The 23,094-nt window shown below is 47.5% G+C and overlaps 1 protein-coding gene across 8 annotated transcripts in view; it reads right to left on the bottom strand.

Moving 5' to 3' along the window:
* Positions 1-2,914: 2,914 nt before the first annotated feature.
* AP3B2 (adaptor related protein complex 3 subunit beta 2) overlaps positions 2,915-23,094 on the bottom strand; it is a 54,291-nt gene continuing 34,111 nt past the window's right edge. For 3 of the 8 annotated variants that reach the window (XM_066634912.1, XM_066634909.1, XM_066634914.1), the window contains exons 15-29: positions 22,902-23,078; positions 22,208-22,394; positions 21,969-22,087; positions 21,652-21,708; positions 20,702-20,813; positions 17,835-18,021; positions 16,842-17,013; positions 15,388-15,463; positions 13,844-13,950; positions 12,625-12,856; positions 12,103-12,187; positions 11,801-11,898; positions 11,071-11,094; positions 4,393-4,531; positions 2,915-3,378 (exon numbers count right to left, since the gene is read on the bottom strand). In XM_066634912.1, the coding sequence (XP_066491009.1) occupies positions 3,228-3,378; positions 4,393-4,531; positions 11,071-11,094; positions 11,801-11,898; positions 12,103-12,187; positions 12,625-12,856; positions 13,844-13,950; positions 15,388-15,463; positions 16,842-17,013; positions 17,835-18,021; positions 20,702-20,813; positions 21,652-21,708; positions 21,969-22,087; positions 22,208-22,394; positions 22,902-23,078 (1,923 nt within the window). In that variant the 3' untranslated portion in view covers positions 2,915-3,227. The remainder of the gene's footprint in view (positions 3,379-4,392; positions 4,532-11,070; positions 11,095-11,800; positions 11,899-12,102; positions 12,188-12,624; positions 12,857-13,843; positions 13,951-15,387; positions 15,464-16,841; positions 17,014-17,834; positions 18,022-20,701; positions 20,814-21,651; positions 21,709-21,968; positions 22,088-22,207; positions 22,395-22,901; positions 23,079-23,094) is intronic. The other 5 variants (XM_066634915.1, XM_066634910.1, XM_066634913.1 and 2 more) reach the window with 3 other exon arrangements.

Below are 23,094 nucleotides of genomic sequence, written 5' to 3'. Positions count from 1 at the left end.
CTGGTACAAACTTACCTGTGTCAGCCAGCACTGCTCCTGGATGCAGTACTGGCAGGCTGGTGGCCAGCACTTCCAGTTTGTGAGTAGCCACAAATTTCACGTTTGTGACACTTGGAGCGGCGCAGGGCTGGCTACACCAACTCAGGCCAAACTTCCGATTGAGCTATGAGTCAATTAATTGGTTGAAACTCTTTTGACCGACTAAAAATGTCCCCAAGTCATCAACCTACTGTTTTTAAATTTGCTTTTGATTTAAATGTTTATACAAACTTCAGGTGACAGGTAGCACCCTAGAGGTTGTATTCTCGCTTCTCTCCTGCACAGGAAGAAATGCCTCTTGTTGTAACAGTCAGGTATGCTCTCACAACATCTATGCATCATCTAAGAACAAAGTACTTTTTTGCACCTTCACAATTATTTTACTGTATTCATATGAATCAGATAGAATTAAGATTTCTTTAAACCATCTCTGCCCAACATTGCATATACGCAACAGGGATCAAATGTGTACACCTATGGGCTGGGGAGAAATGGGGTAACAGCTGTTCTTTCAACCCTTTAGAATATGGATACTTCAGTCAGCCTGTCATTTTGAACTCTAGTTCTTACAATGGTGCAAGAAGTGATTGATGCCTGCCTAGCTACTGGGCCAGTTTCCCATAAACTTTCTCTTCAGTAGCAAAACAGCTTGGAAGGAAGAAGCTGGTTGCAATTTGCAGCGGCTATGGTAGCATCACCCTCACTTCAGGAAGGAAATATCTTCCCCAGATGGTAAGCAGCCCACCCCTTTTCTTTGTTCAGTGTAGGACACTGAAGACTACAGTAGGTATATTGTCTCTGTTAACAGCATCATGGAATGGCATAATTAAAGTTATGCTTGGGAACCTCTGAGTACCATTAGTATCTTTCTCAACCATTATGCTGAAGAATTAAAATCTACATTCATAAATCTGAAACATCATCATGTGGGCAGTAGTTAGTGAAAGCCTGGTCTCTTCCCAGCATGCTTCAAGTCAAGGTAGAGCAGTCAAGCTTGGCAGTTGAGCTGTGGGCTTTGGCATACATTTGTAGCAGGGAACTGACTTCAAGCCAACAGCGCTTGAGAGGATTTTTGGGAGGTTGCTGACCTGGCATGGACCTTAGAGCCAATGCAGCATTAGAGACCGAGTATGCGAATGTCATTGTACTGAGCACTGTGTCTTCCATACTCTGAGGTATTAGGAACACATTTGGGACTACTAAGATATTCACTTTGTTGTCAACAGGTACACACAGACATTGTAGAAGCTAGATATTAACCTTTAACAGCCTGCTCTCTTGCAATTCTGGCTGGTGTGTGCATTCATAGAATGTGGCAGCCCTTTCACGCTTACCTGACAAACTCTTTCCCCTGTTCAGTTTGCATCTGGCCAAGTGACCAGGCCTGTTTATGGTATACTTCCTGGCACCAAGGGCAGTACCACTTACCCTTCAGAATCTACCCAGTGTGTACAGACGGCAGAACTGGAACACAAAACTTTTGGTTGTTATAAGATATCCTATTTGGAAGGCTTGTGGGGGGCAATGCCCCATTTACTTCCAGAATGGGCCAAGGAAGGCCAATTTGTGAATTTCCTGAGTCGACTGACAAAAGCTGTTCCTGGACTGTACCACTTCAAACAAGCAAGTCCCCACCTGCAATTTGAATATGCTGTCATGAAAATAAACTACCCGTCTGTAAAATGATCAGCAACTCAGGGTTTATCTGAGACAAAATACTATGAGCCAGGCGGATTAATTTTTTAAAAAAAGAAAACAAAAATTATTGCTTCACTTGTTGCCTGAAGTGGTACAGTCACAGTCTAGGGAAAAAAAGTAGCACTTAGTTCTGACTCTGTAAACTGGTCCAGAGTGTCCCCTTCTCAAAGACAAATCTGCTGCAGGAGTGTTCCTGATCAGTAAAATATGAGAAGGTTCAGAAAACTGGGAACTGGTCAGAGACTCAAGATCCTTGAGAAATAGACAGAAAATGCTGAGGAGAGGATGCTGGGAGATGCAAGAGAAGATAGTGTCACTGGGAAGCAGAGACTCACCCACATTCTCTCTTAAGAGAGTTCAAGTATCTAGAGACTGAAAATAGAGTTAGAGGAAGGGAGGGACACAGAACTACTTAGCTGCAATTTAAGACCAGGAATGCAGGCTACTATTCCACAGGAACAGTAAAAGAATGGGAGTAAATCCCATTTATTTTTGCAAGTATGGTAGATTTCAAAAAACTCTAGTCCACTGTTTCTCAAACTGTGGATCGTGAACCAATGTCAGGTGGGTCCCCATTCATTTCAATATTTTATTTTTAATACATTAGACTTGATGCTACCTTGATCTGCGACTGCATTTGGGGAAATGTTACAGGCCTGTACTTTGAACAGTCTAATATGTATAATCTTTTAACAATGATAGTCAATGGCACTTACACCTGGATAAGTGTGGGTAGGATTGCAGCCTAGGATTGTTAAAAATTTTCCGGCTTGATGATGTCATTTCTGATCATGACATCACTTCCAGTGGGTCCTGACATTCTAAAAAGTGGGTCCCGGTGCTAAATGTGTGAGAACCACTGCTCTAGTCATTTCTGGAAAAAATGCGAGACTAACAACATGCACATTGAGGCAGATAAAATCAATAAAAATTGTATTATATATCAATGAAACAGTCCCCTTTTAAGATTATATAGTTTGGCTGCTGTTGGACATTTTTGTCCTGCTCATGTCCACGTGGCTCCTCACTGTTTTGATCCATGTTGGGTGAGAAGCGTAGAGATGAGGCTGCAGCAGGGCAAAGAATCAGTGACTTAACAGATTGCTCAGGGCGTATTCTTGGCTCTCGACTATTTTTTCCCATATACTAGAGGAAGTGAGCCAAAGCCAGTTCCAGGAAGAATTTTATTGAAAGGTTTCCATCCATAATAAATAGTGTCATAGAACAGAAACTAACAGAGGGGACCCACTGCACAAAAAGAATGTCAGAGTCACGAAGATCTTCAGCACCCAAACACCCTCCATTTGTTGCCGAGCTAACCTCTTTTATCCACATGTTGGAAGTTGCACTCCATTTTCTGTGATAAATTGTCCCCTTTACATGTAGGGATAGGGGAACACAGCAAGGCAAGCTGGGTGGCAAGGACACAGATAAGGGCAGAAAGGAAGGTAGGGTGGATGGTTGAAGAGAGCATGAGAAGGGCCATCCAGTCACTGTGTCAAGGAGTGGATAATGTCCTTCACCAGCATGGTGCCAATCAGCATTTTCTCGCTGTTGATGGTCAGCTGCGCCATGGTGCCTGCCTTCTTCTCCAGGGTGATGAGAATGAGACTTCCACTGCTAACTGTCTTAGCAGCAAACCTGCCCAAACAATTCAGCAGGAAGAGGTGACTGCAATGTCTTAAGCATTAAATCCACCTGCAACTTGCCTCTACCCTACAACCTCTGTTAGTGTTGCATGCAGCAAGGAGACTGATCTCTCACCCTCCACTCTTTGCTTACACTGTCACTGGGTGTGGGGTACCCCACACCAAGGATCAGGGTTCTCACTGGTTTTGGGCTGGAGCACCTTTCATATGAAGAAAGGCTACAGCATTTGGGACTTCGTAGTAAGTTGACTGGCCATTCACACTGGCCTGTCTGCAACCCCTTTCCCTTGGCACAATTACAAATGCTGGCTATATATGTAGCCTGCATGTACCCCACTCTCCCCTTTGAAGCTTGGAATTGTATCTGGTCCATCCAGGGCAAATACTGCTGGAAGTGGAAAATGGCGCAACACCACTGCACAAGCATCCTGCACCAGAAGGGGCCAATGTAGCTTGCATACTAGCCAGATGGGATGCAAAGGCTTTCCATCTTACTCTTCCAGTAAAGCTCTCTTTAGTATGCAGATTGCTAGGCTCAGGCTGTCCTTCCTTCCTCTTCCTTTTCTCAGAACCCCTTTCCAGCCAGATAGCAAGCATATATGATTTATCAAACTCTCTCTCTGCCTGGATGCCTTGAAGGCATCTCAAATAAAGCAAGTCTCTCAAACCCTGCTGTGTAAACCAGCTATGCTAATAAATACATCATAAAAAATGCCCCTTTGGATTAGACCAAGCATCCACAGTGGCCAACTAGAAGCCTCTGACTAGGATATGCAGGCAAACTTTTGTGCCATGGCTTCTCAGCACCTGGCATTCAGAGGCATACTGACTGTGATCACAGAGGTAGCAGTTAGCCATCAGAACCCTGAGAACATCCCTAGTTCAAAACCTGTGGCACAGAGATGAGATTCCTAGGTTAGGAGTAGCAGGGATTCAAGACAGCAGGGCTGAGGTTAGGTAAAGAAGAGATTATAATGGTCTTGGCCTGTGGTAGCTGTTTTCTCACCGGTATTCCTTGTCTGAACCACAAGGCACACGGCTAACATTAGCAGCGGCTGTCACTTGTTGCACAAGTACATGATCACTCTGGCACTGGTCTGGTAGAGTCAGCTTCTCTGTGATCTCGCTCATCCCTGTTAGCTTCCCTGGAGGACAGAAGAGGAACATCAGTATTCATCTGGGTGGAGACAAATCTCAGCTTGTTTTTAAAAGGACAGTGCAGGGCTGAGGATAGGGGGAGGAAGTGGTAGTTGGTCATCAACTCTCATCTAACAATGTAACCTTCATTTAACAATGGGTATGTAGCTCAGTGGTTAGCACATGCTTTGCATGTAAAAAGGTCCCAGGTTCAGTTCCTTGCATCTCCAGTTGTGGCTGGGAAACTAAACCAGCCTTTGGAACCCTGGAGAGCTTCTACACTGACTGTGTAACCTAATGCAGAGTTACACAGACTTGACTCACATTTCAGTGCTTGCAATCTAAGGAGAGTAAGCCCAACTACTCATTAAGATCTCCTGCCTACCTGTTTGTTTACTCTGCAATAGACTGTCCTCCACTGATTTAAAACCCCAGGGCAATTATTCTTTTAGAGTACGGGTGTCCAAAGTTTTTGGCAGGAGGGCCACATCATATCTCTGACACTGTGTCAGGAGCCGGGGGGGGGGGGGGAGGATTAATTTACATTTAAAATTTGAATAAGTTTACATAAGTTTACATAAATGAATATATTACAGATGAACTTATATGAATGAATGAATGGTCTTGCAATAGCTCAAGGCCTATAAAAGGCTTTCCACAAAGCAAGGCGGCCTTTCCTTTGCTGCCGCAACTGCATCACAGATGTGAAACAGCAAGCAGTAGAAGGAGCCCTCATCCCACATGAGTGGTCAAACAGTTGCCCTCACGCTGAGAGCAGTTGTGTCAGGCCAGTGCGGGCTCCAACAAATCTCCAGAGGGCCACAGGCTCACTGGAGACTGAGGACTCCTTGAGGGCCGCATTGGGAGTCCTCGAAGGCCACAAGTGGCCCCAGGGCCGGGGTTTGGGCACCCCTGTTTTAGAGGACTACTAGAAAAAACATTACTGCCCTATGAACAGGTTATCAACAGTTTAAAACATTCCACAGCAACTGCACTGTATGAAATAGCTGGTTGCTCATGGTATGGAGCCTTGCTGTTCATGTACCTGCATTTACCTGTGTAAATCCTGTTCATTTACCTGCATTCATTTACCTGCATTCATTCCTCACTCAGGCTGCCATCCCTGTCCTGTGAATCCCCTTGTCACCAACTTCCCAGAAACATGCATAAGATTGCACTGTCTGAGGTGTCACTTTTCCGAGATGTGGGGTTGGAAGATCACTCTTATAGACCACCACCACAGATGTTAAATATTAACAAGTCATCCCCAAAGGAAGAGAAATAAGAGGGATAGCAATTTTCCCTGGAGAGGAACTAGAAAGTAGGGACAATTAGAGCAGTGGTTCCCAAACGTTTTAGCACCAGGAGCCACTTTTTAAAAAACAGCTCTCTATCGGGACCCACCGAACTTTATAAGACTTTTTAAAAAAGGAGATCTAGAAAGAAATATTTAATTTGTAAGTAATAATCAGAAAAAGACCCTCAAACCTCAATCCTAACAGAGCGCTCGGCTGGCGCAAGTTCCTTGTGCAGGCCTGGGAGGGATGCAAATATACCATAAAGCACATTTGCACCTTCTCAAGTGTTGGCTGGGCCAGTTCAGGGATGCATGCCGACCTGCAAAGGCTGCATCCATCCTCCAAGCTGACGGAGAAAGGCAGGTCTGTGCTGGCTGAGCTCGGCCAGCATGAGGGTCTGGGGGGGCATGGGGGGGGCGAGGAGGTGGTGTTGCAGGGCAGGGGGAGGATGGATGGGCCTTTGGACAGGTAGTGGGAGAGCAGGGGGTGCAGCTAGGACCTGGCTGTTATGCTGGATACTGACCCCATTGCTAACCAGGATGCAGGTCTCTTGTTATCTGGTGTGCTCTCTAGGGCATTTGGTGGGCCACTGTGAGATATAGGAAGCTGGACTAGATGGGTCTATGACCTGATCCAGTGGGGCTGTTCTTATGTTCTTATAACCACTCCAGTAGCAGAGAAGCAGGCAGAAGTTTCTGATGCTATTTTTTTTCCTTCCCTGGGGCAGAAGTGACAGCTGCTCATACAATATGATGGAGACATCCAGGATTGTTATGGGAGCTATGACTGGGCAATAGTATCTCTCTCCTGACCAAGGGAGTAGCAAAGACAAGATGCTCACATTCTTTTGAATTCAGGTCTCTTAAAAAAGTTGTTAGCCATTTTTTTAAAAATAGCATTGCAATATAGTCCGTCATGGTTCATTTTGCTTTATTTTAGGTGGAGAAGGCTTGGCTTATAAGACAGTGGCTTACAACAGCCCTGCAACATCGCAGGTCAACATAGCAAAAAAAATCACCTCCCACAGAACACCCCACAGCAAAGATAATTTTACTTAAATTACTCCCTTACACTCTTTCCCAGGCCAAACCTAGTACCTAATGAGCACCAGGTGGAAGGCTTAACATCTGTGGAAAAACCCAGCAAGTTGTTTAACATGACAACCCTATTTACAAAATAGTTTAAAAAAAACCAAAAAACTAATTCTAGTTTCGTCCTTGCCGTGTTACAGACAGAATTAAAAGGGTGCCTGTCATAACATGTAAGGTTGGGAATAGCTGAGGTGAAGAAATAGAACCAATATGGGGCAGAAGAACATTTAAAATTGCAAACTCTTGCTGATTAGAAATACGTTGTGCACATAGGAAAGGGGTGTCTTAAAATTCCAAGGGAGGAGACCCTCATCAGCCAGGAACATTTCGAACATGCAGAGACCTGATTTCAACTGGCCATCTGAAACAGATACATGTTGGGTTAATTTATCCAGCAAGTCCTCTTGCAGGCTGGGTGCAGCTGGGTGTTTTAGGGGAGGTGGTGCCTGGATGCCAGGGGCTAGCATGCCAAGAGACTGCCTAGATAGACCATGCAGAAAGTTGTGTGTTCAAAAAGCAGCCCAGGGGATGGCAAGTGCTCTGCAGAGGTAAAGACAGAGGGGCGATTAAGAGGAAAGGTACACTGGGGCTTAGGAGCAAGCCTGATCCCCCCCACCCCCAAGGGAACCTGCTGGCCTCTCTAGCAGCTTGGAAGCATCATGCAAGGTACATATGACTCTACTGCAGAGGCAGGCAGAGATTAAAAATAGATTGATGGCCTGTCAGATAGAAGCGGTGAGCATTGGGGTCCTTCCCTAAGTTTCCACGCCAACCACAGCTCAGAACTTCCAGTTGCTCCAACAGGGGTCTAGATCATGCTGCACTCCAACCTCTGTTGCACTGCCCCGTTCCTAACTGGTCTACCCATCCTTTCCTACAGAACATAAAGAACCTGTCCACTTTGTTACATAAGAGAGAGGCTTCAGTCAAGGCCTGTTCCATCAATGCATGAATCTTAGTTGCACCACATGCTATATCCTTTCCCAGCAGCACACCAACTGCCACTGCTCTTCCTTCCGCCAATCCAAAAATGACAAGGGGGAAACAGCCCACTCTTCTCCCCACCACCATTCTCCAGTTCCATTTCCCTCTTCAAATTCCAGGAAGAAGCAGGTGAAGATGAGGAGGCATCAGCAGGTGGTGGGTAGACCCTGCCAACAGCTCACCTGAGGGGACTGTCTCAGTTGGCCTCATCAACAGGCCAGCCCAGCCGACATTCTTACCCTTCAATATTAGTATGCAATACTTTGCATTTTGGCTGCCCCCCAAAATGCAAACCATGCACTGAGAACTTCCTCCAAATCCAACCTTAAAATGCTCTAATCTGCAATAGGACAAATCTAAAAATGACAGTCAGTGAAAAGTCCTTTACAGCTCCCTGCTGCCTGGCTAGCTAATGCAATTCCCACTGGAAAACGATTCTGCAGCTGCCAAAGCATAGCACAGCAGCAGCCCATTAAGGCTGTTGCAGGATCCGTGCTTGATATTTTCCCCCTCCCAGATTCTGGGGATGCTCCCAAAGCCTTTCATTTCTTGCAGCTATGAGGATGCCCAGTCATCCACTGCAGTGGACACATTCTTAGTATAGGTCCAGCCTTGTTATACATGGATTTGACTCAACACGAATGGCCACTGCAAATGAGAAGGAATGTGCTGATCCCTGGAGAAGGGGAAAAATGCATCCCTTTAAAATCACAGTTTTAAAAAAAACAAACTGCTTTTCTTACTGTTGTAGAGAGACAGTCATGCAAGCAATCATTCCATTCTTCAGCTGAACCATGCAAAGGAAGGGGTCTTTTGCATTTCTAATTGTTGACTGCCTGTCTACAACACTAAGAAAAGCTGTTTTTAAACCACAATTGTCAAAGGATGCACTTTTTAATTTTTTAAAACTGCTTTTATTTAACACATTTTATGGTATCAGCAGGAAGTCCCAGAATCAAACCCCTGTGGATGTCGAGGCACAACCTTATTCCATTAGGAAAACTGATCTGGACTGCGATTGTAGCAACAAAAAGGACTTTACTCTTTTTGTCTCCATAATGGTCCCAATCCAGATCACGCCTTGGCATCAATCAGGAGTTTTCCTCATAAAGCAAATACTAGCTGCTGCTAAGGTTAACAGCTCTGTCTGAAATAGTTCCTGGATATGTAATTTTGTTTCCCCTTCACAAGGAGAAGTAATGTTGTTAAATCAGGGAGACCCTGTTAAAATCTCCAGCATTGCTTTCAGCAGTCACCTAAAGATAGATGCCAATTCATGGAGACTCCTGATGAGTTGGCAACCCTGGCTGTGGGCATGTTTGTGTATGCCCAATCCAAATTAGGATTAGCAACCTCCCTCACTATGGGCCCAATCCAGATTGAGAAACCACATGGTTGCATTTTCTTAAAAAAACAAAACACATAGGTCTCAATCATACATACTGTGTATTTTCTAGTCTGACCCTCAATTCACAGATAATATTGCTCTTTTACTCCAGCAGAAACGTTCTCTAGAAAGTGTTACTCTCTCCTGACCAATACCATGCTGGCTAAAGCTGCTTCTCCTGCTCCTGCAGTCTTTTGGGTGGCAGATTTGATCTGTCTCAGTACTGAAATAAATGGAAGAGCTTCACTTGTCATAGATCTCCTTGCAACAAGACTTTTAAAAAGGATATAGAACTCCCTTTGGAGTCAAACATAGCCCTGGACCCAGTTGAGAGCTCACCAATACCTCTCACACCATTTCCACTGGATCCACTTGTCTTCTACTGGAAGTCTGAACATTTAACTCTTTTGATACTTAGTATACAAGCTAGGAAAAGCCCCATGTGACTGGCCTCTGTGAGCCTTGAAATATGATGCTAGAGCTTATGAATTCAAAAATATTTATTCCACCCAACATTTGGAACATTCTTCTAGCAGTCTTGGAAAAGAAGCCAACAAAAGGCTGGTTAACTCCCTAATAAAACAAGTGCTGGTCATCCTGCCAACGCGTGCCGATGTTAGTAACTAGTGGCATGTTCAGAGAGGTGCATAGCTCAGTGGCAAAAACACATGCCCTGCATGCAGAAGGTCCCAGATTAAATCTCCAGGTAGGACAGAGAAAGATTCTCGCCTGAGACCATGGAGGCCTGTAGGAGTCGACAGTACAGGTTCAACCTGTTCAGCCATGGGCTTGGGACTGGTGGATTTAACTCATTGTAGGTTCTGAATCCATGGTTGAGGGCCGGATCTGAGCTCCTGAACATGACCGAAGGTTACCTGAAGACCATGGGTGCCATGTGTGGCCTCTGCGGGCCTTAGCAAGGCCTCTGCAGATGTCAGAAAAGCATTTGTGATATTTACGAAAACTGGAAGTGCCTTTACTGCACCTGCAGAGACCTTTCTGAGGCCCGCAGAGGCTGCAAGCAGCCCCCGCAGGCCTTGGATAACCTCCAAACACAACTGGATAACATCTCCAGAGATCATATTGGACTGGACCTGTGGATTCACTTATTCATGGGTTTTGGTAACTGCTGGTTTCTATGTCTGCGGTATCCAGGAACAGATCCCTTGCGGATACCAAACTCCTACTGTACTGAGCTAGACCAGTGGTCTGACTGTATAAGCAAGCTTCCTATGACTATAATATATAAAAATATAGTTATAAAATATATATAAGAAGCTCAGGAAGTCTCTTCAGGAAATTCTTGCTCACCATTGCAATTAGGAATAGCTGTCTAGAAGCCTCTTCTTCCAGCCCTGCTCCCAGGCAATCCTTTGTTGCACTGCAAACCCTGAAAGAATATATCTTTCCAACTCTTTTCTTACCTGCTCCCTTCAGCAAAATGGACTAGCAGTCTAGCAGGCTAATAGTCTGCGGGTGGGGGAAACCAAGGGGAAACCAAGGGGGAAGTGATCAAGAGAGAAGCAGGGGGAACAAGGCGTGTCCAGAGAAGGGGAAGGAAAAAGCACTGGTGCTACAGAAGAAAGGAGACAAAGGGAGGTGTGGGGCTGCAGTAAAAGCAGTGCTGGAGGGCTCTGTAGCTAGGGGGGGGGAGTCCCAGGGTAGAAGCAGTGCTATTACACTATGGCTAAAGAAGGAGAGGCACCACCCAGTGAAAGCAGTGCTAGCACTATGGCTAGAAAGAGCAGACAGCTGCAAGAGAAGTAGCTACCTGTGCTGGCACTTACCCATACCCATCTTTAACAGTTGCTCTAAAGGGAAGAAAAGCGAGAATGCACAAGGCAGCGAAGGAGAACAAAACACAGAGTTAGCGTCAGCTGCTGGCACAGCCCAGGAGTGCTCTCCCCACAGCCATGGCCAGCCTGGGTGGGAGAGAAGATGGGTTCTTGGTGGTGGTGGTGGGGAGAATGCCCTTCTCATGGGATCTCTCTCCTGATTCATTTGCTAGCCAGTGACAGGTGACACTCAGGGGAAATTGATAGAGACCGGATAGGGGCAAGGCTGGGCCTGATGGTGTGCCAACATCAGCAGACAGGCAGGGTCAGACTGTTCTTGCAAAACAGCTGCAGTGCCCAGATGCAAATGAACAACTTGGCAGAGACTCAGCCCAAAGAGGGAAGGTAAGGGACACAGTTGCTACCCTTCAGATCACTGGTTGTTTTGGGAGTGGCCAACAGCCCAACCCATCTCAGCTTTCCCACTCACATCAATCCCAGATGGCTTCTTCATCTGGGATTGATACAAGGGGGAAAGCTGGGATGGGTCGGTTTTGTATAATAAGTTTCACTTCTGTTCAATGACAGTGTCAATTCCTGCCTGTGGCACAATCAAAGAATGGCTTCTGAAGTTCTACACCAAGTCTTGGCTTTGGTATTGGCAATCAAAAGGTTCTCTGTCTTCATATATGATGGTGTTAATGGGAGAAGGGCGTGGCAAGACGCTTCCCCAAGCACTCACCTTGCTCCTTCTTGAACTCATTCTCACTCATGAACACAGGAGCCATGAGTTCCCCCACTGGGGGCTGGATGGATACGTAGAACTGGCGGGTGTGTGTGCTGAAGAGAGAAACAGAACAGTCAAAGCGAGCTGTATGCAGACCTCTGTCAATGGGCAAATTGGCTTTCTTTCTTAAGGAGTAGCACAACTGGGCAAAGCTGTGGATTTTACTGGAGACGTTCTGGCCTGTGTGCCTTGCCCACTGGAGAGCATCATGCCAGAACCCTGTGCTTTGCACAGAACGGGGGACCATACAGACTCACCACAACTGGAAGCTGGCTGCCTGGGTGGAGTCACAAAAGTCGATGCCCATAACCACACTGACTGTCTCACCAGGTGCCAGGGACTCTGCAAGTGCAAGAGAAGAACCCTGAGCAAAACTTCAGAGTAAAGCCCACCCTCAGCTCACACCTTGCATCATCCAGATATACTGTCAAATGATAACATGTGTATCAGCTTCTCCCAGGTCTGCAAGTGGCATTAAAGGATACGTAACCCCTAGGCCATTTGGAATGTATTGACTGAACCTCCAATTCCTGCCCACAAGTCAAAATTTCTGGTTCTAACCACTACCCTGGGAGAAGATCCATACTCAGGGCAATTCTACTGATGTCACCGGTGGGGTGGTGGTGTAGCATTCCCAAGGATGATTGCCCAGCCAACTGTGTAGCTGCACTGCTATCACTGCCGTCTCTCAAGCTGGTCCTACAGCAGCACAAACAGCTTGACCAGTGCCCCATCCTATTTCCCCCATATATATACGCATGCGCTCACACAAGTCCTACCAATCTCCTTGAACTCCTGGACCCGCATGCCTGAGAGCAACTTGGGCTCATGAACGCGGATGTTCTTCACCTCTGCAGCTGTGTTATTGGAGATCTGGATTTGCACAGCCACCATACGTGAGTCAGGAGAAAAAGGTTGCCGGCTGAAGTAATACTCCACGGAGAGCCCCTCCCCTGTCATGCGGTGGAGCAGCTCATACGTCTTCACAGCACCAAAAGCAGGGCTGAGCATCTACATGGTAGGGGGAGAGAAAGAAAATGCAAGGGAGATGTGGGCAAGCTACATCAGCGGCTGACAGATCTGTGGGGAGAAGTGGGGAGAAATGAACCCAGAACAGTAAGAAGTATGACTGGCTCTTGCTTCCTAAATCCCTAATAAAGCAGGTCAAATGGTCAGCTAGTTAGGATAACCCTTGCTCCCTCCAAAGACAATAGCCAGGAGTGCAATGGACTAAAAAGCCAGGAGCTGTCGTTGTTAACCAGGGGTCACAGGCAGCATGTATGAAGCTTTGTTCACTCAAGTCAGATTATTGGGTCCATCTATTTTCTGCTCCAACTGGATGCTGCTCTCTGGGGTTTCAAACAGGGGAGTTGCCCATCCCTCCCTGGAGATGCCAAGGATTGAACCTGGAACCTTTATCAATGCAAAAACAGGTGCTCTGCCACCAAGTTCTTTAATGATAGAAAGTTGCCTTGTACCAAGTTAGGTCTTTGATTCATCTAGCTCAGTGGTGCTCAAAGTTGCGACTGCTGTGTGCCTGGAATGTGGCCCCCATCTGAGCGATCAACCCAGGCACTGCGCGATGTCCTCCTTGTTTGGAGGACAGGGACGCTCTAGGCAGTCATGTCTGCTGTGCAGCATCTCAGAAGGCCATGTGACAAGACATTTGGGTAGACGCAACTGCACAGAGCGTCCCCATCCTCCAAGCGAGTAGGACTTGGTGTGGTGCCCGCATGGAACCGAAAGGTCGGCTCACCAGGCAGACGGATCCGCCCAAACCCCAGATCTGGCCCCTGGACTGGAGTTCAAGTGGTCCTGATCTAGCTCATTATCATTTATGCTGATAGCAGATTTCAGAAAGGGGTCTTTCCTAACACATCTAGAAAGCTCTTTTTCTGGCAAGCATCACAAGGCTTCTAGCAGTCATAAGACTTAGAATTATCAGGTCCTGGATCCCAGAAATTCCCTTGAGGACAATAGCAAACAGAGGTCACTTACAGCAGGGGTCAGAGATGCATCAGTCAGTGTGAGCCCCTCAAGGTCAGTCACGAGGCTGGTGGAGACTACGGGGCTGGAGGCGACAGGCTGTGGGGGAGGGGGCGTGACTGTGGGGTAGAAAACAGAAAGTGACGGGTTAACAACCTTCCCCCCCCTTCATCTCAAGAAAGTCAGGACCTAGAAAACTGGATTTAGAATTGCAAAATGGAAATAGAGGCAACTGCTTAGAGTGTGTTGGTCACCTAGTAAAGGCACACAGTTGTCCAGCACCATGGACAGATCACAAGCAAAGTGAGAACCTGTACACCAGTCCCTCCTGACACGAAGGGCATACTGTGAGGGGTGCCAAAGCATCGCTAGAAAGAAACACTTGCATTCATTGAGGCTCCAGGCGTACTGCCATGCCTGGATCTTGGAGAGCTAAAAAGGTGCCCCAAAAGGCAGCCATAATGATCGGGGGGGCTGGAGCTTCTTACTGATGAGGGAAGGCTTTTTTTAAATGGCTTTTAAATTTAGGATAAAGAAAAAAAGGAATGAAGCGGGGACATAATTGAAGCTTCAATATATGATGCGAAGAAAGTGGACACATTAGAACCAGGGGACACATCCAACAAAACCAACTAAGGGAAAATTAAAAACAGAAGAAAGAAGCGTGGTTTTGCACAGCATGCAATAATTCTGCAACTAAAAAGTATGCAAATTAGTGTATGATTACCAAGTATTATCTCATCATAATTAGCAAAATTGCTCAATTTGAAGGTTTTAATCTTTTTTCCTGGAGAGACTGAGAAAAAGAACATGGGAAAAGAAAGAATGGGGGGGGGAGGAGAACACAAACAGATATGCACGGGTAAGGAAATGAGCAGCCCCACCACCTTCATGCACCAAATATCCTTCCGAGTTCTCTGAAATCTGAAATGACAGTCATCTGCAGTTGTGCAGGCTGCTAAAACCCCTGCACAGGTTACACTGCAAGAACTGCTTCCAAATTCCATTCCTGCTGGCAGCCCAAGTCCCTACTGCAATCTGTCCCCTGGAAGATAAAGTGCACAGGCAAGGGAGATACTTCAGCTCATCAGAAGATGAAAAAGAGCCAGAGCACTAAACCGGGTAGCAAAATGGGAGGCAATAGTTACCAAGTTACCAGGGTAAGAGGCACTTTTGCAAGTGGGTGTTCCTCTTTTATTTAGCAGGGGGAGTAACTGGCCCTCCTCACCCCAGCAGTGTCTTCTCTAGTGGTTGTCTGCTGGTGTTCTTTTGCATCTTTTTAGACTGTGAGCCTTTTTGGGATAGGGAGCCATCAGTTATTTGATTTTGGGCACAATCCTAACGAGGTCTACACAGAAGTAAGTCCTATTGTGTTCAATGGAACTTACTTCCAGGAACGTGAGGTTAAGATTGCAGTCTCTCTATAAACCACTTGTGAACTTTTTGTTGAAAAGCAGTATATAAATACTGCAATTATTATGAACAGCCTCTGAAGTGTTTTGGCAAGGGCCAGAATGGTTTCCTAAGAGAATCTAATCAAGATGAATTAAACTTACAGTCATCCAGATCAAGCAAGGAGATCTCCTTTGTCCCTTTCTTGGGTGCTTTTGATGCAGGCTTGCTGCTAGGAGGCTAATAAAAGAAAAGGAGAGCAAGAGAGCTAGACTCAATACCTGCATGGATCCAGACAATATCCAAAGAAGCTCACCCACTACCAGGGATGAGAAAACCCAGCGTGGTTTGACTTCAGTACAGTCGCCAAGTTACCACCCCTCCGCAACTCAACTAAAAAACAAGTCATTACGGGGGACCCTTTCCAAGTCGCCCTTTAGTGACACAATAGGACTCGAGTTGAGTCGCCCCAACCTCTTTAAGAACACACCCACTGTGAAAAAAAACTGGGCTGCTGCCAAGGGGTGTGTGTGCTCCCGAGTTCTCTTTACTTGCTCCCCTGATGTCCCCACCCATCTGTAAACAGGGCAGGAGGGGTGGGAGGGACAATGAGAGAGTGGGGTCGGAAGTGGCAAGAGGGAGGAGGGTCATGAGCAGCAACTGCGAGGCTTACCAGGACGACCTGATCCTTGGCAGCTCAACTCAGAAGTAGTCCCACTGTAGCTGGTCACTCAATGAGGCTTCCCACTCCCAAGTAACCACGGAGCTCAGTTTACAGCAACCAGCCATGTGGTGGAAAGCGTGATCGCTATGAACCTCCCACCCGAGCTTCTGCAGTCAATCTGAACGCCCTTGGCTCCTCCTCATGCACTCCCTCAGCCAAAGACAATATGAGAATGCCTATCCTTCGTCCAATGATAATCGATTTCTTCCTTCCTATCAGAGATGGCAAAAAGCCCACTCCTGCTGCTGCCCCCCCCCCCCGCATTCAGCTGGAAAAGGAAGCATTAACCCTTCCCTGCCTTGTGGCTGGAACTCATCCAATCGGAATGCTAGCCCCACAAGGTTTTTCACACTGTGAAAACAGTAAGCAAGCACACCCAGACACAGGCAGACTCAAGTCAGCATGTGTGGGGATGAGTACCAAGGTCAGGGGTAGTTGCCCAAGGCCCTGACTGAAGTCTTTTTCAGAGTCTTCCACATGCGTGATTCACGAGTCACCGAGTCAGCAAAAATCACACATTTTCACAACTTGAGTGAGTCACTGACTCAAATTCCCAACCCTGCCCACTACAGTTTCCCAGGCACAGACTGAGGGCCCATGATGCAACTATCGTGCTGAAGCTAGACTTGGTCAGTGCCTAGGTGGGTGAATCTGGGGCCTTCTGCATGTCTAATGTCTGCCACTGAACTATGCCCCCTCCCCCACCACATGTGACCACATAAGGAGTAAATGCAGGGTGGTTCTTTCATTTTCTAAGATGCAAATATGAGTCATAGATGAATTCAACTGGTGCGTGTATGTCAAAAACCTGATGCGAATCCAAGATCTGCAAGACCAGAAGACAGGCCCGCCAGCGTCATAAAGACCTGGGGCTCCCAGAATTCAGTCACTCACCGTCCTTTTCTTCTTTGCCTCCATCTCGGAGTGAGATTCCTCTGCCTCGGAGCCAGAGCCTGACTCTGATGAGCTGCTCTCGGAGAGGCTGTCCTCTTCTGATGAAGATTCTGAGCCCCCTTTTGCTTTGCGTGGCTGTTGCTTTTTCTTTCCCCTCTCTTCCTCCTCCTCACTGTGTTATTGAAAAGGGAGAGGAGAGAATCAAAGCTTGGGGCTGTTTGGCACTTTCTACTTTCTAGGGGCGGGGAATTCTGCCTGAAGAGGACCTTTTGTTGATTTGCATTCTGCAACTCCACTGGCCCAAATCCTTTGGGAATTCAATTGGGAGTTTCATGTGCTGGTCTCCCAGTTTTCCAGCATGTGATGGAAAAAACAAGAGCAAATCCAATAGGGCCATTCCTTTCAGTGGCTAGCATCAATGATGGTATTAGCTGTGTAACTGCCTCACCTACCTACAAGGATGCAGCAGCACTGTAATAGGTGAGAAAAACATCTGAGCCACTGACTTAGAACAGTGTTTCTCAACCAGTGGTAGAGGTACTACCAATGGTACTTAAGGCAGTGTCCAATGGTACTCGTAAGAACCCCAGACACCCACAGCAGTGAGACCAGCAGTGCAACACAACAGCAACAGAAGGCTCAGCTTGGTGGGCAGAGCTCCAGTGTGTGCTTTTTACATGCTCAGAAAAGCCCTCCTGTCCGTCATGGTGTTTGTAGAGTTGCATCTGACCTCCCAGACTAATTGCCAGTTACTTCCAATAGGTGGACCATGTGAAGTGGTACGGCAGGGGACAAACTTTGAGAAATGCTGGCCAAGAAGGCTTTGAAATGCACTTAGACATAGGTCAGTAAGACATCACATTAGTAGATAGGGTGACACTGGGAAACACATTGCATTCCCTACAATTCATTGGTGTTCTTGGCCTCATCCCAGGTGACCACCTACAGTTGCCTCTTTCTCCTGCCACCCGATGCTAGTTACGCCCCTCGTACCTCCCAGCACTCTCTAGAGATGCTTTCCTTGGAGAGCGTCCTTCCTTCCTCTTCTTTTTCTCCTCCTCCTCTTCCGACTGGCCCACACTCTCTTCTTCATCCTCATCTTCATCCTCTTCCTCGCTGCCAGAGCCAGACCCGCTCTCACTGCCGCTCTCACTTTCTGATCTGCTCTCTGATTCAGGTTCTGACAACAACAACAAAAAAGAGAGGAGTTCCCACATATATGATAATGCAACAGGCAGCATTTGGATGCCTCCCTACTCCTTCACTGGCATGTTGCTTGAGAAACCTTCCTGCCCCAGTAGATACTACTGCAGGCAGGACTCACTCAAGGCATGGGGGGGCCTCCAGCAAGGGGCCCTCCAGTGGGCCTCTTTTCCCTTATCTTGGTAGCAGAAATTCTAATGGATATAGATTTTTATCCATCTTCAGTGCCTGCTATTGCAACGGTCTTCAAAGTAAAAGGAGCAGGGCCCACCCAACTGGTGGTCACCAGTTCCTGGCTGAGCCCAATCCTCCCTTGGGAGTCTGGGAAAGTGTCAGGAGTGGGCTCGCCATGACACTTGGCCCATAGTAGCTGCCCAAGGTCAGGGGTGGATTTAAGGGGGGGGCCATGCGTGGATGGTCCCCCCATCATGTCGGTGGGGAAGGGTGCCTGCGAGGATGGAGAACAGGCCAAGCATGGCCAGAAACCCAGGTCTACCTGCCTGGAACAAGTGGGAGCCTAGGTTTACCCAGCAGGTAGATCTGGGCTCCAAGCCTGGGCAAGAGCCCAGGTCTACCTGCCCAGCAAACCTCAGCCATGGAGACCAGTTCAGCTGGGAGCCCATGTCTACCTGCCCGGAAGAGGCAGCTCCAGAGGATGGTCAGAATGGGAGCCCAGTTCTACCCAGCAGGCAGATCTGGGCTTAAAGTCCAGGTTGGAGTCCAAGTCTACCCACCTGATTGACCTGGGCTCTGGAATTAAGGTAATACTCATGGCCTCTCCTCAAACACAGACACTGGATCTGCCCCTGCCTTAGGTGCAGGTGCTATATGCAACGTAGACCCTGATGGCAGGTCATTGCACCTCATGTATAGTAAAATTGAACCTCTGTATATGCAAGGGATCCATTCCCAGACCCCTGTGCACACCAAAATACACACCTTAGAATACCTCTTGGAGGCACTGGAAAGGCATTTCTTGATTTTCACCAAAAACCTGAAGTGCCTTTCCAACACCTCCAAGGAGCCTTCTGAGGCCCAGGGAGGCCATGTGCAGCCTCCCTACGTTTCACAACATCTCCTGGTCAGGTGAGGCCCTCCGGCATGGGTCCAGCAACCTTGCCAAGTCAAATCACGGGTGCCAAACTGGCAGATAATAAAGAACTGCAGTATCCTGACACCTCTCCCCATGTTTCTCTGTGTGCAATCTTGCAAGGCAGGGTCTTTGCAGTCACGGCACCATGATTCTAGAATGCCCTCCCAAAGATTCTCCTTGCATCTGATGAAGCAGACACTAGTCCACCAATATGAAAATATAAGCTATTATAATTTGGATCTTTAAAGTACCAGGAAGGTGGTTTTTTCTGATGGAATAGATCAGGGGTGCCCAAACCCCGGCCCTGGGGCCACTTGCAGCCCTCGAGACCCCTCGATGTAGCCATCAGGGAGCCCCCAGTCTCCAATGAGCCTCTGGAGATTTGTTGGAGCCCACACTGGCCCAACGCAACTGCTCTCAGCTTGAGGGTGACTGTTTGACCTCTCGCATGAGCTGTGGGATGAGAGCTCCCTCCACTGCTTGTTGTTTCATGTCTGTGACGCAGCAGCGGCAGCAAAGGAAAGGCCAGCCTTGCTTTGTGCAAAGCCTTTTATAGGCCTTGAGCTATTGCAAGACCTTCATTCATTCATATAAGTTCATCTTTAATATATGCATTTATGTAAACTTATGTAAATGTATTCAAATTTTAAATGTAAGTTAATTCTTTTTTCCCTCGGCCCCCAACACAGTATCAGAGAGATGATGTGGCCCTCCTGCCATAAACTTTGGACACCCCTGGAATAGATTAACACAGCAATCCCTCTGGAGGTGGTTCTCAAAGGACGACTTCCAAGCTCAATCAGCACTTTCAGCAAGAGGTGAAAACATGGGGTTTTGGGGGGGGGAGGGGGCCTTTGCAGCAAGTGCTAATTGACACCATGCTGCAGCTAGATATTTTTAGACATTTCTGATTTGATGCCTTTGTTTGCAGTGAGTTTTTGTTGTTGGTTGAGGAAACCATGTTGGTGTCCTGCGTGTGCTTCACCGTTAAAAGCTTCATGGATAGTCTCAACCCTACAATCACCTGGCAGGACAAAGTTCCAAACAACACAGTCCTGGAACGTGCTGGAATCCCTAGCATGTATGCACTGCTGAAACAGAGACGCCTGCGTTGGCTTGGTCATGTTGTGAGAATTGATGATGGCCGGATCCCAAAGGATCTCCTCTATGGAGAACTCGTGCAAGGAAAGCTCCCTACAGGTAGACCACAGCTGTGATACAAGGACATCTGCAAGAGGGATCTGAAGGCCTTAGGAGTGGACCTCAACAAGTGGGAAACCCTGGCCTCTGAGCAGCCCGCTTGGAGGCAGGCTGTGCAGCATGGCCTTTCCCAGTTTGAAGAGACACTTGGCCAACAGTCTGAGGCTAAGAGGCAAAGAAGGAAGGCCCATAGCCAGGGAGACAGACCAGGGACAGACTGCACTTGCTCCCAGTGTGGAAGGGACTGTCACTCCCGAATCGGCCTTTTCAGCCACACTAGACGCTGTTCCAGAACCACCTTTCAGAGCGCGATACCATAGTCTCTCGAGACTGAAGGTTGCCAACAGAGACAGACAAATCTCACCACTGTCAGCAGATTCCGTAGGCCCAGACTCGCCCTCTGAATCCGAGTAGAATGGTTTCTCCACCTTTTCCTTCCTTTTCTCACGGCTGGTGCACTTAGTCCATTCTGGAACCTGGACCAAGCACAGATAGCAAGAGGCATGTTGTCACTGGAAGCTTACAGGTATGTGGAAAGCAGTCCCAAAGAGGCCAGACTGAGGGCCACTTCACACTGCATCCATTTTCTACATGGATATTGCTTCTGTGTAAGAAAGAAAATACAACTGCACACACCCCATAACATGCGATGCATCTATTTTGCTGCCATTTATAGCAGGTTCCTGTCAGGTGTACTCAAGGTGAAATAGACATGCACACATTTGTCACACATTGGATGTACACATAGCACATGATGTGCACCTCCTGTGTGGAAGTTATATCCATGTTGGAATATAGTCTTGGGTGCAGCAGCCATAAGAAAGGTAAGCCAAGATGAAGGTTTCAGGCTCCTATTCCCTTAGGGATTGCACATTTTCTTACAGCAATTTCTGGAACTGCCTAAGAACTGCACCATCAAAGCAGAGGCTGTGCAGGTTCGGAGGTTTGCTCTGATAAGTGACTAGATGGATGGATTTTAACCTCACAACCACCCAGCAGGGTAGGCCAAGAGACTCTTTCAAGGCCATTGTAGCAAGCTTCAAGGCTGAAGGGATCTGAGCAAGAGTTTCTTCGGTTCGAGCCAAGACATAACCCACAACACCCTACTACTGGCTCTCATTTCCGCAGCACTGTTTGAAATGCTCACTTAGGAAGGAGAGGCAAAAGCACTCAGCACACATCCCAATCTCAGTAAAAGCAGAGCCACACATACAAGTGCAGGGAGAAAAACTGTGGAGTAGCGAGGGAGGCAGAGGGAAATGGCAGAGCAATGAGAATGGGGGGGGGGAGTATCACAGCAGCCACAAACACCACCTCTATTGGCTTGCCCAGCAGCCCAATGTGGCTTTCCATGGAGCCGATTGACTCTTCCTGGAAAAAAAAGGTGGAGGTGGGTGGCAGTCTTCCATCAGGACCACAGAGCAGCCCGTACCCACTGGAGACTGCAAGCACATTATTCTAAGGAAGCACAGGGGTCAGAACAGGGTGAGCCAGCAGCCACCTAAAGCGACAGGTGTATGGGACAGGTGAGAGGCCATGGACAGGAAAGCCCACCTCACAATGTTCTGAAGCAGCACTGGCCTTTGGGATGCCCACTTCCCGCCACATGCAGCCAGAGGACAAGCCCATACCTCCACATTGCGCACAGATGGATCGGGAGCCTCGTTGGGCCAGTCGGGGAGCTCCTGGTAGCCCACAGCCTTGGCATTGAGGAGGTGCGACAGTGAGCCCAGCTGGAAGTGATCGCGGTCTGGAAGGACCAAGAAGTCAGCAGCACCCACCCACCAGATCCACGCACAGGCCCTGTTCAAGGTATAATGCAGCAGTGCATGCATTTCCTGCCCCCCCTCAATTGCTGCAACTTCCATACCTTTGAAAGAGGACTCCAAGATGGGGGCAGGTTTCTGAGCCAGGAAGAGCTTCTTGGCATACTTATTGAGGGCTCCACTCTTCTCAGTGGGCACGATGAGCTGGCGAATAAAGCGGGCCCGATCCCGGATATCATAGTTCTGGTCGTACTTGGCTAGGTTCAGCACATATTGGGTCAACAGCTTGCTCTGTGGCAAACATCATATGGCAAAGTTTAACAGCTTCAGAAAGTGTTACCTTCTTAATTATAATCCACTGAAGTTTTTTTTTATGCTTGTAGCTTTTAACAACCGTCTCTTCCTAGCCATTTAAAAAAATGGATGCAGTTATACTTATTTTTGCTGAATCTTATGCTTTAGCAATCTGCTTTGAGATATTTAAAAAGTAGGGCATAACACCATTAAAACAGTTTATTTCTACCTTGCCTTTCATCTAATGCACTCTGGACAGGGTACCCAATTCTTCCACACCCATTTTATTTTCACAACCATCCTGTTGTGGTAGATTAGACTGAAAAATAGTAACTGGCCCAAAGCCACCCAGTGAGCTTCATGGCTGAGTGGGGATTTGAACCTGGAAATATGGCAACCTGCAACACACATGTATAAATACTCCTGCCCACCAGCCAGGTCACCCCAGGAAGTTCAGGCAGCATGAGAACTGCAGTTTTCCAATCCTCCTGGAAAGGGCCTTACCTGCTTGGAATTGGTCAGGTAGAGCTTGGCCGCCAAGTTGATGACCTGCAGCTTCACAATATCCTCCTCACTGGTGAATGACTTGGCCATCTTGCGCAGCACGTCGGGGGCAATCTTGGGTACATGTTCACAGTACTCGCCTATCAGCCACAAGATGCTGGCCCGGGCCATAGGTACCTGCACATGGGGGTGG

This window comes from Tiliqua scincoides, chromosome 8, assembly GCF_035046505.1.
Source record: "Tiliqua scincoides isolate rTilSci1 chromosome 8, rTilSci1.hap2, whole genome shotgun sequence".
Lineage (NCBI taxonomy): Eukaryota > Metazoa > Chordata > Lepidosauria > Squamata > Scincidae > Tiliqua > Tiliqua scincoides.
This window is presented reverse-complemented; position numbering and strand designations above follow the sequence as displayed.